This window comes from Arachis ipaensis, chromosome B04, assembly GCF_000816755.2.
Source record: "Arachis ipaensis cultivar K30076 chromosome B04, Araip1.1, whole genome shotgun sequence".
Lineage (NCBI taxonomy): Eukaryota > Viridiplantae > Streptophyta > Magnoliopsida > Fabales > Fabaceae > Arachis > Arachis ipaensis.
The window spans coordinates 104,197,629-104,211,641 of NC_029788.2; the positions used below are offsets into that span (position 1 = coordinate 104,197,629).

The window sequence follows — 14,013 nt, forward strand, 5'->3', positions numbered from 1 at the left end:
ATATAATCTTTTACAAAAAAGATTAATATATATAAAAAAATAAAAATAAAAATGAAAATAAAAAATATGAGATTTTATTTTAATTTTAAAATAAATGTATAAATAAAAAAAATGCATTAGTTATTTGGGAAATTATGAAACCCTACTAGCTACTAAACTCTTTGTTTTCATCTACACTGTTTCATTTCTTCATTTTTACTTTCACATTTTCCTTTTTTCCTTCCCCTCCATCCACTTCTCAGATCTCTGAATCCCCAATCTACTTGACCATCACCACTGCCGTTTCCTCTTCTCCGGTCTCGCATTCCCAATGCCTCCCCACATCGCGACAGTCTTCTATTCTCTTCTCCAGGTCTCGCATCCCCAATGCCTCCCCACATCCCTTCGTCCCTTCATTTCACCTCAACAATTGCAGCCACTGCCGTTGAGATTACGGAGACAATATGGCCTACGCATAACAATTGCAGCCACATCCCTTGGTCCCTTCTTTTCACCATTTCTGAGTGGTGGTTTGTTATTTCTCATAGCAACGATGGAGATTCATGGAAGCAGCCACTCTCATAACAAATGGGTAAATTAGAATTTCAATATAAGATCTTTAATTAGAATATAAAATCGTAAATTGGATTAATTTTATTATTTGGAGGATATTTTTATAAAAATTACTAGATTGAATTTGATTTTGAATATCAGATTTGAAATTAGAATATTGTTATTATTTATTAGGATATCTTTATAATAAAATTAGATTTTTGCACCATTTTTGTTGATTATCGCTATAAATAACAGTGTTTTACGTCATGTTTTAAAACTAAGCACTCCTTTTTTTCAGGTACAGTAAACTGGAGGAGCAAAGAGGATGAGTAAGGTAATCATACTTGTTTTTGTTAAATAAAAAATATGATTATCAATCTTTTGTAATCTGTTTTTATCTTTTATTCTAATATCAATATTGAAATTTATTTGGTTTGACTAGCAAACACCGGCAGCCTCTGTAACTTTGAAGGGAGAATCGAACATGCACTTTTCTGCTTTGGATGAGAAGGTAACGTATTTTTTTGCTGTCATATCCGAAGATGCCTTGCTTTTTTAGCAAGTTTTTTTTTAAAGTGTGTAGTTATCTTTTGTGATGTCTAGATTTGCTGTGTTGTTACCTTATTATTTAGTAATGCGTGTCTTATTTTATGGCATCTTGAAGCTTGGAAAGGGTGTTGTCGAGGCATTGTCAGCAATAATACGCAAAGTTGTTGTGAATGGAATAACAACGGTTCTGCCAAAGTTTGTGGAAACGGTTGGTTCCTCATAAAAAATTGAGAGTCACGGTGTCAAGCTTTTGGATACTGCTCCAACTGTTACACCACCGTCAGACAGTTTGAAATGCTTCCTTGACGCCAACCCCACAATGTATTTGGGTGAAGAGCCAGTAACGAAAAAAAGGACACCGACGTGCAAAGGAAAAAAGCGTGAATTACCGGTCTCCGAAGTTAAGGTTTTATATTTTTTTAACAAATGTCACAATTTGTTTTTTATTTTTAATTATTGTTATTAATTTTTATAATTATATTTTTTATCATTATTCTTTTTTCTTAAATCCTTTTAAATAAAAGAATAAAAATAAACCAAACTGTTACCCTTACTTCTTAAATTAATTGTCATGTTTTTTGGATTTGCAGAAAGAATTACATTTTGGAGAGAAGCTTCCTCCAGGCCGTTCATGGCTTTATTACAATAATTACAATCCAAATATGGATGGAGATGACATGCCACATGTAAGTTTTGGTCTTTAGGATAACATTGTTATTAATAGAATTTTGTGTATACACTTTGACTAAATAATTAATGTTGACATTGTTTTTATAGTGTTTGGACTTTTTATTTCGACCAACTAAAGAGATAAAATTTTTTGAATATGAGCTGGCCATTACTGCTTACATTTTTGGAAACAATTTGGATCCAAAGTAAGTAAAATTAATTTATTTCTCATTTTAATTGTTGATTTGTCATGTAATTATTTTTTTAACATTTTCTAACACTATAGTATAATATTCTTTTACATGATTTAAGGGAAGTGCTTATTCCAGACGATCATTGTATGGGCACACGTGAGACTCTTCTGACTGTTATGCCCGGCAAGCCAATAATTGGTGATGTAAGAATCATTTCAGCAGTATTTCTTTGTTATGCTTGCAAATTTATAAAATTTGGATTAGTGCAACATAACCGTGATTGTCTTTTATCCATAGGTCCTTACCTTAGTTTGTTCGATGATGACCAAAAGGCCATTTGGGCCAAATAAATTCAAATTAGACAACAAATGATTTTTGCCACCGACATTCTCTGTAAGTTTATTAGCAATTCAAAATTTACTCTTCAATATAAATATATCTTCCTAGTTAATTTATAAATATAATAAGATTCCTCACTTAGTTCAATATGCAAGGTAGCAAATTGTTTTAAGTTCGAAACAGAAATGTTCCGGCATAATGAAATACATCAAGGATAACTTTATGGGAGACCTCGACGGTTTACACGAGGTTCGTTAATTCCGATCAACATTCAATTAATTGGAATATTAATATTTCAATGCTGTTTTTATTAAAAAATATTTTCTGAATGTTGTAGATTTTTGTGCCAATTCACCTTAATGGTCATTGGTTTTCTCATAGTGGTTAATTTGCTTTATGAAACCGTGAGATATATGGACTCGTTCAAGCGTGGTACATCGATGACAGAGCGTAAGAAAGTCATTGACGATGTGTTAACTTATCTTGAGAAGTTTGTATCCGACAAAAACTTCCAAGAAACACCTTCACATAAAAACCTTCAATTTTCTAAATATAAATTCTCTAAGTCAGCTGTCCCGCAACAAAAGGCCAAGTCGTAAGTTTAAAAATATGAATTTTTAGAGTACAAGTTAATTTTTCTGGCTGTTTGTTCTTTTATATTATTGCTTTGTTAATGTGTGCCTTGAATTGTGGTGAAGGAATGATTGTGGTATTTGGGTCACTGAATGGATGATCCTCAACCACTATTGGGGCGTCAATAAGCCATGGGTAGGAAAATCGTCTATGGATTTTATAATGTTTAGTTTGTTGGGTTTATTTAATTAAATAATATCATTGTAACTGTCTGTTAGGTTGTCAATGATTACTCAAGGATGTGATTGGCTGTAGATTTGGTGTACAAATGGCACAATCCGAAACGGGATATGATAAAAGAGCTTGCTGTTGCTGACTGGAATAAAAAGATGCAGCAGTCTGTCCTTCAAACTTAGGATTTTAAGACGCCTCTAGTTAAAATTTTATTAATCGTAATCGTGTATTTTAAGAACACATTTATTTAGTTAAGTTATGGATTGATTAGGCCATTTTAAATTTGTTTGAAGTACACTTTATCTTTATATTTAAATCTATAATAATTTATATATTACTGTTTTTGGACTATTTAGATATATATTGTTCTTTTTTATTTATAATAATTTATACATGATCTTTCTAGCAATTGTTTCAATATTATTGAACCTAACCTAAATTTTAAGTTCAGTAGTATACTCTATAATTTAGATATATATTATTGAATGGATGAGAATTCCTTTAACCTTCCATGATGCAGTCGCAGTGGTTATGGTAACAACAATTACTATGTTAAAAATCTGAAGTGCATATGGCAGATATTGTGGTGGCAGGTACTTTTGCATTTTAGTAATAAGGAATGGTTAGGGTGAGTTAGGTAATTCTGTTATGGCCATTATAGATTATTTGCATTATAGTGTTTCTATTCAATTTTTTGTGTTACAGCATAGTACTATATACTTATCCTTTGTGTTTGTGAGAAATCTTTTGAGTGCAAACTGAAACAGAACTTTGTGGTTGTGGCAGCCTACAATAAATCCAATTTCCGCAGCTGCTGCTAGTAGTGCTGCAATTTTAGAAAGGGCCCCATCTGTGGTAGCTATGGATGGACTGGCACCATTTTTCCTGCAGTTCCTCTTTTGAAATTTATTTATTTATTTCTGTAGATCCTTGAAGCTACCTAAGAATGTACGAGTAACCAAGGTATGTTCTTTACCTTAGGCATACAATATTGGAAGTTTAGTGAAACTTAGTTGTTTTATAAATCATTTTAATATCTGGATATATTTCCCTTTTTTATAAAAGAAATTTTAGTATGAAGAGAAGAAAGGAAAAATAAAAGAAAAATAAACCTCACATGCAATTTCCTGGATAAGTGCTACCTTTGGTGGATAATGTTAAGCCCTCCCTCAAGTTTCCTTCTTCTAACCCCCTTACCCTCTTCAAACTAAGTAATATGATCATCTCTATCCCTATTATGACAGATGTCAAGGTTGATATACACTAATTCAGGGAATGCTATTCTGGCATTAGCTTCAAATTCCATTCATCTGCAACCTTTCCTGCTTTCCATCCTCAGGATAACAATATCATTGCTATAGGCATGGATGATTCTTCAATTCAGATATATAATGTCCGTGTAGATGAGGTATGATTGATGTTCATAAACTGTTTTTGCTAACTTATGATTTGTGTAATTTAGTGTTTATGCATAGCTTTCTTATTTGCAGGTTAAAAGTAAACTCAAAGGCCACACTAAAAGAATCACAGGTCTTGCTTTCTCTCATGTATTGAATGTCCTAGTTTCTTCTGGGGCAGATGCTCAGGTAATAGTCGTTCAGTGTAGATTTGCCTCCACAATCTGTTGATTAATTTTGCCTCCAAAATCTGTTAATGCCTTGTTTGATGGATGTTTTATCTAAGTTTGCAAGACATTCCTTTCCTTGCATTATTAATTTGTTTTAGTTATAATTTTGGAAATACAGAACATTTTATAGGTACAAATTTCATGTAGAATTGTTTAATTTATAATCGTTATTCATTCTCTATTGGAAGCAAGCAACTTGATACTCTGCTTTGAAGTCCTTCAAAGTCCACAATAGTTATATATGTGCTGCAAGAGACTTATGTGAAGATAATTGAGTAAAGATATTCCAAATTGTTTCGGTAACAGCTTTTTAGGCTGCCTTGAGCTTCCAATTCCAAGCTTTTGAGTTTCACTATTTTTTCACTCTAAAATGTCTGTTGAATTTAGAAGTTAATTATCATTGACAAACATTGGATTGAAGTAAATTATCATTAATTATTATCTGTGTATTGTGTTTCAGCAAAAAGAAAGTTTTGATGAAAGCAACAATGCACCAATTAGAATGCAGCAAGGAGTCTCCCAATGACGAGGATTGAATACAGCAAGAATGCAACATTACAGCATTCTATAAGTAGTTGAAGCTCTGAAGAAGAAGTAAAGAACAAGTAAAGAACAAGGACAAGTAAAGAAAAAGCTTTGTAAGCCATTAGAGATAAGATTTTGATTTTGATTTTGTTTTTGCGTGTTGAAGCTCTAAAGGAGTGGCTGCATTTTATAGTTCAGACTTTGGTGTAACTATGGCGGTGAGTTAAATGTTTCTCGTGGAATGCAATGGCAGTTGCCAACGACTGTGTGATGGATGGAGCCTCTTTGTCTTTAGTAGTTGTTATTTGGTTAAAATGGTTAGTGTTATATGGCCTTAACTTGTATTACATGCTATTTTTGGAAGATATTCACCAATCTCATAGTGGCTACTAAATGTAACATTCACATGGCTGAGTTGTGTGCTGTAAAATATCAAGAAAACTATGAATCTTGGATTTACCTCCAGGTACAAATCTAGTTGTAAAAATGGTGAAAAAATAGTGTTCAAACAACAGCTGGAATTATGTAAATCATGCACATATGCAGAAACAATCTTTTTATAAAAATACCGAGTGAAGAGTACTGTTATTTGAACATCTAAAATTTAGTGAAGCTTTCAATGTACCTAGATGATTAATCCAATATTGAGTTCATATTAATACTCAGTTTTGTGTAAAACAGTGTCATGCAGCATTTCATTTAAAAAAAAAACACAATGTTCTTTAAAGGCTTCTGCTTTCCACTTAAACACAATAAGAGTGCAAGCTTGAAACCTAGCCACTAATTTAATAAAATGTTGAGTTCCATAATAAAATCTTAACCGTGAAACCCAAAGCCACTTTAACGGTTGGGAAGTGACATTGGAAGTTGAACCACCTCATAATAAATAAATAACACAAAATCCAATGTAAAGAAGTAAATGAAATTTATTTCACACAACCAAGCCCTTTCATATGCCAGGGTTAGCCTTGGATAAGCCACGTTGAACTGGGGGCTATGTATACCGAACTATAACTCGTCAATAATCATTTAAAAGCTCAACCTGTCTCCCCCAAATCAGGCCAAGCTTGGGGCTGTGATATGACCAGTAAAAGTCGGTTACGAGTTATAGCTCGGTAACGCATAATCCCCGATTGTAACCGAACATGCAGAATAATCAGCATTTATTTTCGACCAATAACGTCGGATACGCAGTTAATTCTCGGACGTTACAAGAAAATGATCAGCTTCATCCAACCAGATATAAGGAGAAGGGCAAGAACCGAAAAGGTATTCAATCTTTTCCAAAGCAAATATATACACATATATTTCTTAACTAACTTGAGCGTCGGAGGATCTTTGCAGGTACCCACCACCTCGGTTCTTCCATCTCTGACGTATTTCGTGTTCCACCTTGGGAGTCTGCCGACCTTCATTGGAGAACGACCTATAGCTCGGCACAAATAGGCAAGAACACACAAGAATAGCACTATACTGTTGCTGAATTCATTTCGTTTAGTGACATAACTTGAGCCTAGTTTTTTACACTTGAGTAACTAAATAAAAGAGCATCAAAACTACTGAGATTTTCCTCCTTGAATTCCCTGTTTTGACAAAGGTATTACAATTTTATAATGTTCTCATCAAACCAATAAATATTCTATGAGGCTTGCTTTTGCTTTTCCTCAGAAAATCTAGGAAGTTGGACCAATGAGTTTTCTCAGGTGACACCTTCCAAACTCGACCAATTTTGATCTTCAGCGGCTACTACTGCTGAAGCTCCATCCTCACCATCAACAGATATTCCTCCATATGTTTGATTTTCTTCCGCGGTTCATAAGTAGCCTAAAAAGAAACACAGGAACTAGTTAAAATTTTAAATGTTGCATTCAAATTCACCATATCATATGTCTATTCACTTACAAAAGTAAACATACACATAGATGAGAATGACATGCTTTTCTTGCTTACATGGGTAGAACTATTATGCATAGCAAAATTTTCCTACAGCAAGTTATACATAGCTTAAACTAAGTTACTTTGATTTGATGACTTTCACATGGACCAAAACAACAAAACAAGAAAAAACTATGCATCTAGGAAACAGAAAATGCTGCAAATGCTCTATGCTGAGAGACTTTAGCGATAACTGTAACATTACTGTGGCAACTGAGACCACAAGAACAAATAAAAGCAAATATATTTTCGAAAGTCTTACTCCATCCGAGGCAAGAACAATGAACTCGTCTTTGTCTGTAAGAAGCCGGTGAGAAAATTCTGGTATAGAAATGACACCGTAATCCTTCAAACAAAAATCGCCAAATGCTCTAGCCATTGCTAATCTAGGTGCATCATCAAAAGGTAACCACACCCTTGGAACTTCTGGTTCATCTTGCAAGGCAAATACCTTGCCCTTGCACCTTTTGATTCTTTCAGCTTCCTTGTAAAAATTCAGATAAGATATCTCAAAGCAAAAACATAGACTGAACTGAGAAAGGATGAACAATGATGACAAAACTAAGTGATAGAATATACTAAAACTATGTAGGATGATTGGTCCCTCCTCAAGAATCACATTGACAACATCAAACTCTGAGGCTCCTGACATTAATTTAATCCATAAACTATGCATTGGAAAACTAAACTTAAGTAGAAAAAGCAGAGAACACAAGAGGCTTCAATTTTCAAAAGTGTTAACAACTAAATTTCTATGCATTTTCTTTCACAGAACAGAACATAAATCTTCATAAAATAGAATATCAAAATAAAGAGCAAGGCAACACACTTGTGATAGTGTCCAAGTTTTCTCATTCCATAGCAAGGAGGAAGAATATAAGGAACAAAAACCAATCTTTTTTAGACGGATTTAGATTGATGATATTCAAATTTTATTATCAAAACTAATGAGGCTTGATGTAAAACACAAGAAAATATTTGGATATTTAATCTGTTATTGAAATATTCATAGCCAACTAAGACAATAAACCTGTCATGACAATTGGAAAGTAAAAAAAGAAAATAAATCAGTTTAACAATCTGTTACTGCACCTATTTCAGAAGGTATTAAATTGCCTAAAATGCTCAAACAATGATTCAAGATATAAAAAATTCTCATGGAGTACAACCAAACATTAAATTGCTACTGGTTTTTCTTTGATACACGGTCTAGCAGTCCCCATCATATATCAACCTCAATGCACTACTGCATCCTATTGAACTTCGGATATTGTCCTTGTTGTACAACCTGTTCTCCACAGCACAAACAAATTTGAGAGAAAAAGAAAGGAATTCAGCAAATCATAATGGATATCAAATAGTTTAAAATTTACTAATCACTAAGTTATAACAATGCAATAATTCATCTCTTATTATTGATACCTGTAATAGCCACTGATTACTTCCATATGGTGGGATGGGAGCCCCATGGCTATTAATCAATTCTGAGTCACCTAGCCCAAACCCTAACTGCATAGATGCATTTACTTCTGTATTTGGCACTGCTAATGTATCTTGAGAAGTCATAGTGTCCTTGAGAAGCTCTTAAGAAAAAATGATACATGCAGTCAAAATTTCTATCAAGTATAACTACAACATAGAATTTACCAGTTTATTTTAATTCGTGTAACCACTATTGTAATATTGTATCTTACTAACCTCTTCTGTACCGAAGCTAGCTTGCGTCCCTTGAGAAGCCATAGGATCTTTGGAAAGCTCCTGTGACAAAAGAAGGCATAAACTCAAACTTGCTATCAAGTATAACTACAACATAGAATTTAACAGGTTATTTTGATTCAAGTAAAGCATAATGCCATTTTGAATTTGACTAACCTCTTCTGCACCAAAGCTAGCCTGTATGCCACCACCAATCTTATCACCCAAATTGTCACCCTCATTCTTCACAGGACAATTCTTCTTTACATGACCAGCATTGTTGCATTTAGTGCACCTCCGTTTTTCTCTCTCTTTTTTTCCCTTTGGTGCACCTTTTGTCTTGACAACTGAAGGGTCACCAACAAAGTTCGGCATGGGAGAATCTCTTCTTCCTCTTTTCAAGCACGACTTTTGCTCTAGTGTTTTGGTCAAACGAGAGACTTCATTCATAGTGTCATGGAAAGAAGGACCATCTTGAGCTCCTAAGAATACCATCCACGTAGCTGCCATTGACAATGCACCATAGCGCATTAAAAATTCTCTTTCTCCATCTTGCACAGTGCTTCCAGCTGAACTTTCGTCCAGATACTTTTTGGCATCCTTGGACCATCTTCTCAAAAGAAGACTTTCTGGAAACTTCTGTAAACCTACCCTTTTCATGGCACAAAACATGTGGCTACAGGGAATGCCTTCACTACTCCACCTACTACATTCACACTCCATATTCTCGGTGTTGCGCTCATAAAGTACGGTGTATATATGTTGTCCTCTGTCATACTCCTTAACTTTTAAAACAACAGTAGTTGATATATTTTCCTAATTTATAACATCTAATGCAACCACTCCTTCAATCTCTGTTTTTACTTTGCCAAACATCTCCCGTGTGTAAAAATTTGCAGCACAAAGCTCCAATGCAGCTAAGCGAGTTGTTAACACAGGCTCTCCGTACACCGTCTTAAATCGAGAAACTAATTTGTTGTGTCTATAATCCCTAAGAGCATGTTCAAGATTCTAGACTAGCTCTAAAAGACTTTGACGAATGCCAATAAACCTCTTGATGAAGTTGTTTATCCCTTCACACCTTGATGTTGTTCTAAATCCAGCACAGAATTTATCTCACAAGTAGGTGCTTGCCCAGCTTTTCCTCTTTTGATACTCATTTAGTACCCATTCATTTTCCTCCAACCCATATTTTTTTATCATATTCTCCCAATATTCTTCAAATTCATTCGGATGCCATGGAGCATACAAACATCTTCTGAAGTCGTCGGAAAAACCTTTGATTTTTATGTTTGCCGTTACATTTTTCTGAATGTGCCAGCCACATAATCGGTGAGTTGCATTTGGGAAGATTTCTTGAATTGCTGCCTTCATTGCCTCATCACCATCTGTGACCACAACACTAGGAGACTTGTTCAGCATGACATCTAGAAAGTTTTGCAACAACCACGTATATGTTGCCGTTTGTTCGTTCTCTATCAAGGCAAAGCCAAATATGCATGTTTGACGGTGTTGGTTACAACCCGAGAAGATAACCAACGGTCTTATGTACTTATTTTTCTGATAGGTTGTATCAAATGCAAGCACATCTCCAAAGCACTGATAATCCGCCCTACAAATGCCATCTGCCCAAAATAGATTCGCCAGCCGACTTTCATCAGTAGCACTGTACCTTGCCATGGCCATGGGGTCAACATCGGCTTTTCCAAGTAGATAGCTAATTGTTGCATTAGAATCCCCACCAATGAGCTTTGCACGACGAGTTCTTTCAATGTGGTTATCCAGATCCTTCTTTGTGAACCCGACATTAGCATAACCCCCGGCTTGGCCTACCATTAGTCCCATTATCTTAGCGCTTGGAAGACCATTATCGTGCATGGTGTTTGCCTGAGCTTTTTGAGCCTCATTCATCCCACGGTGGTTTGGAATTAGGTGTACCAAGCATTGGGGGATAAGATCGTGGTTGTGCTTCTCAACTAATTTTTTAACTCTCCAAGCTGAAGTTTTGGTGTCAAAGTACACCGCAAGCATGGCTTCACAACCCGTACGAGTCAGCGCTTTATGCTCCCTCTTCCTGTTCAAATTAGAGATGTATTTATCGGCTCTCTTTCCTTCCTTGTTGTAAAAAAATCGCCTTCTGCGTTGTGTTCCATCTTTTCCACGCGCTGTATCACCCTTGCGAACTCCGAACCCGACACACCTTGCATAACGCACATACAAGTGATAAGCTGCATCCGATGTTTCAAATCTCTGGTTTATAATATCATCGACTATCACAACAACACACTTGCTACTGCTGCCACCGCAATCACAAGTGCAATTTACAGTCTCTTCCACACCAGTCATCAAGCAATCTTCAACGTTCTCTTCTGAATTGAGTGGTTCCGAATCAACATCCATTGCACCCAGACTCGTTTTCTTTCTAATTCTATATATGTAAAAAAGTGAAAATTTTACCCCCTAAACAAGAACAGGTAGAAGTAGGAGATATACATATAATTTTCTACTTCTTCAAGACACCTTAGAATTGTATTTTGCAGATCTCAGTATATTTAATAGATTCAAATTCAACTCCAGTATTTTATCCAATATATTTCAAATAATTTGATTCAGAGCATAATCCTAATTCAGATACAAAATAAATACCGAAAAAAATGACAAGTCTAAATCAACAAAATATACTTTAAATTTAGGTTAAATTTCAACTCCGTCTAAGTTTTGCACACCCTTACCAAGTTACCAAGGTTTCTCAAACCAAACAAATGAACACTAAATTAGATGGTTGCACACTAAATTAACAAAAAAGTCAAGCTTAGGCACTAATTTAATTGCAGAAATATCATTTCTTCAAAAGTAAACACTAACACGTCCAATATCATTTACAGTTTCATTTAATTAAGAAAAATAAAATTGGTCAACCAAACATGGCAAGCACTTAACCCAAACATGCAAATATGAATTTAACATAAGTGAAATGTGAAATGGAGAAGGAAATGAAAGAAGGTTGACAGGAAAGCATGAAACATCCAGCATAGACACATTCTCTTGGGTATTGCTTGAAATTACCTATTGCTTAAAATTCGAATTTAAAATTTAGAGTTCAACAGAACTCCTACATTCTTGATCTATTTCGTCAGAACAAATGATCATTTGTGCTATATATATATAAAAGGAAATGAGATTTTTTTTTATTATCTTCTTCGTTTTTATTTATATTTGTTGGTTTCTTTCTTGACTCATCTATCTACCCTTTTGAGTTCTAAGGTATGTGTAACTGTGTCCACAACAATGTTATACACTATGCTTATTTTTTCAGTTTGTGATCAGACACGCAGGTCAATGCATAATTGTTATTGTTAATGGATAATCTTAAGAGTAATTGTAAAGCTTTAAATGATAATAAACTTTTCCATCAACGTATAAGTTTTGTTAGCACACAATGTAATTGAGCTTAACCCTTGATATTATTAATTTATTTTTTGGTTTCAAGGAACCTAAATAAACCCTTTTATTAGTATAACTTTCTTTTTCTCTGTACATATGTACACACTCAGAAGCTATTCATATTCATACTTCATTTATACACTGCTTTTGACAGAGAATTGAAGGATGGCAAAAAAACAAAAGGGTCCTGCAATAGGAATCGATCTTGGAACTTTATTGTTAAAGCTTAAGACAGTAATAAAGCAAGAATTTTATCTTCTATGGAAACGTCCTAATAGCATAGAACTTGCAGGGACTCGCTAACCGTGGTTGCTCAATCCGTGTGGGAAGAGACACAGAAAAGAATGACAAAGGTAAGTTTCCAGTAAAATTGCAGTAGGTTGAGTTGAAGGAATTGTAACATTAGACTACCTATTCCTTCTTTAGAATATTTGCTTTGCTAAATGCTAATGTATCAACTTGAATTTACTAATGCTAATGCCACATATACTGCTATGAAAAAATGCTATGCATCCCTTGTTTATTTGCCCAAAATCACCCCGTTAAGTAGGTAGTCTATAAAAATATAAAATCCTAAATTTTTGTTGCATCTTTCTAGCACTTTAAATTCGGACAAGAACCCTAGCTATGTAACATTGTTTTTCTGGTATTACTTTTCTCAATTGAATTTTACTTCATTTCCTTTTCCGTTCCAATTTTACCTCTGCAATTATATTTTTTTATATTACTGTTTCCCTTTCATCATTACTTCTTATTTCAAAATCAATTTCAATTTTAGTTACCAGTTTTTTGCATAACCCATTTAATTCTGTTTGATCCCAATTATATAATTATTAATAAAATAGTAAAAAATCCCAATTTTGGCTTCAATCATTCATACCGTTCATCTTTTTATGAATACCCATGTGCCCATATTGGTGATCTTCACTCAATGTGATTATTTTTGACAAAAAAATCAAACACAGCAACCAAACACAAAATAGACGAAGAGGAAAATTTGTTGAAAACTCATCAGATTGGGACCAGGTTGTGCGAAGGAGGCCGAGGAGTTGCTGAAGGCGAGGAGGAAGTCGGGGAATTGCTGCTTCTGTCTCGGCGTCGACGGGCGCAATGACGGTGCGAGACTGACTACGAGGCAGTGACAAGACAGGGAGCGGCGACAACGTCCAGGTCCGGGAGCTGCTGCTACTGCCGCCAGTGACGACGACGGCAAGGAAGGCACGCGAGATTGGAGCCGGGAGAGACTGACGACGAGCTTGTCGGATGATGCTGATAGAAGGAGAAAACTTGGGTCAATGAGATATGAGAGATGAGAGAGCTTCTGTGAAAGTGACGTTGAGGGAGGAGAAGGGATTATAAAATGACGTAGTTTGGTGGACTGAAGAAAAGGACAAAAAAAGAAAAAGACTCGGACCGGTTTATTTAAACCAGCTAGGTCGAACCGGATTTAAAGTATCTGGTTTAAAAATAAATTTTATTAACCGGTTTTATAAAACACCAATCATAAAGTGACACGTCAGCAACTTTAAAAAAAGTTGTTTTTGTCAACTTTATGTGAGTCTCCCCCTATATTTAATTGACTAAAAATGTTTGAGAGTAAAAGAAATATGGGAAGTGGCCCCTGTGTCTAAAATCCAATCATGTGAACTCACAACACGAGTGAAAAAAAAAAAGATATGATATATATCTATTGAT

At 34.8% G+C, this 14,013-nt stretch overlaps 1 protein-coding gene and 3 long non-coding RNA genes across 4 annotated transcripts; 3 read left to right on the top strand and 1 right to left on the bottom strand.

The window, feature by feature from the left end:
* On the top strand, positions 229-1,934 carry LOC110271158. Its single transcript, XR_002361445.1, has 6 exons — positions 229-571; positions 833-868; positions 977-1,045; positions 1,199-1,489; positions 1,674-1,769; positions 1,861-1,934. It is a non-coding gene; the product is annotated as an uncharacterized LOC110271158 (long non-coding RNA).
* LOC110271157 lies at positions 2,062-3,375 on the top strand. Its single transcript, XR_002361444.1, has 6 exons — positions 2,062-2,149; positions 2,244-2,339; positions 2,445-2,534; positions 2,623-2,880; positions 2,984-3,053; positions 3,137-3,375. It is a non-coding gene; the product is annotated as an uncharacterized LOC110271157 (long non-coding RNA).
* On the top strand, positions 4,759-5,504 carry LOC110271159. The gene is made up of 2 exons (XR_002361446.1): positions 4,759-4,849; positions 5,180-5,504. It is a non-coding gene; the product is annotated as an uncharacterized LOC110271159 (long non-coding RNA).
* On the bottom strand, positions 9,976-13,693 carry LOC107636925 (protein FAR1-RELATED SEQUENCE 5-like). Its single transcript, XM_016340396.2, has 2 exons — positions 13,331-13,693; positions 9,976-11,302 (listed from the first exon to the last, which is right to left on the bottom strand). Exon 2 carries the CDS (start codon positions 11,272-11,274, stop codon positions 9,991-9,993), a length of 1,284 nt encoding a protein of 427 aa, XP_016195882.1. The 5' UTR covers positions 11,275-11,302; positions 13,331-13,693; the 3' UTR covers positions 9,976-9,990.

What these genes read in the sequence shown, in the direction of transcription:
- LOC107636925 (XM_016340396.2), bottom strand. Translation starts at nt 11,274, where the DNA reads ATGGATGTTGATTCGGAACCACTCAATTCAGAAGAGAACGTTGAAGAT.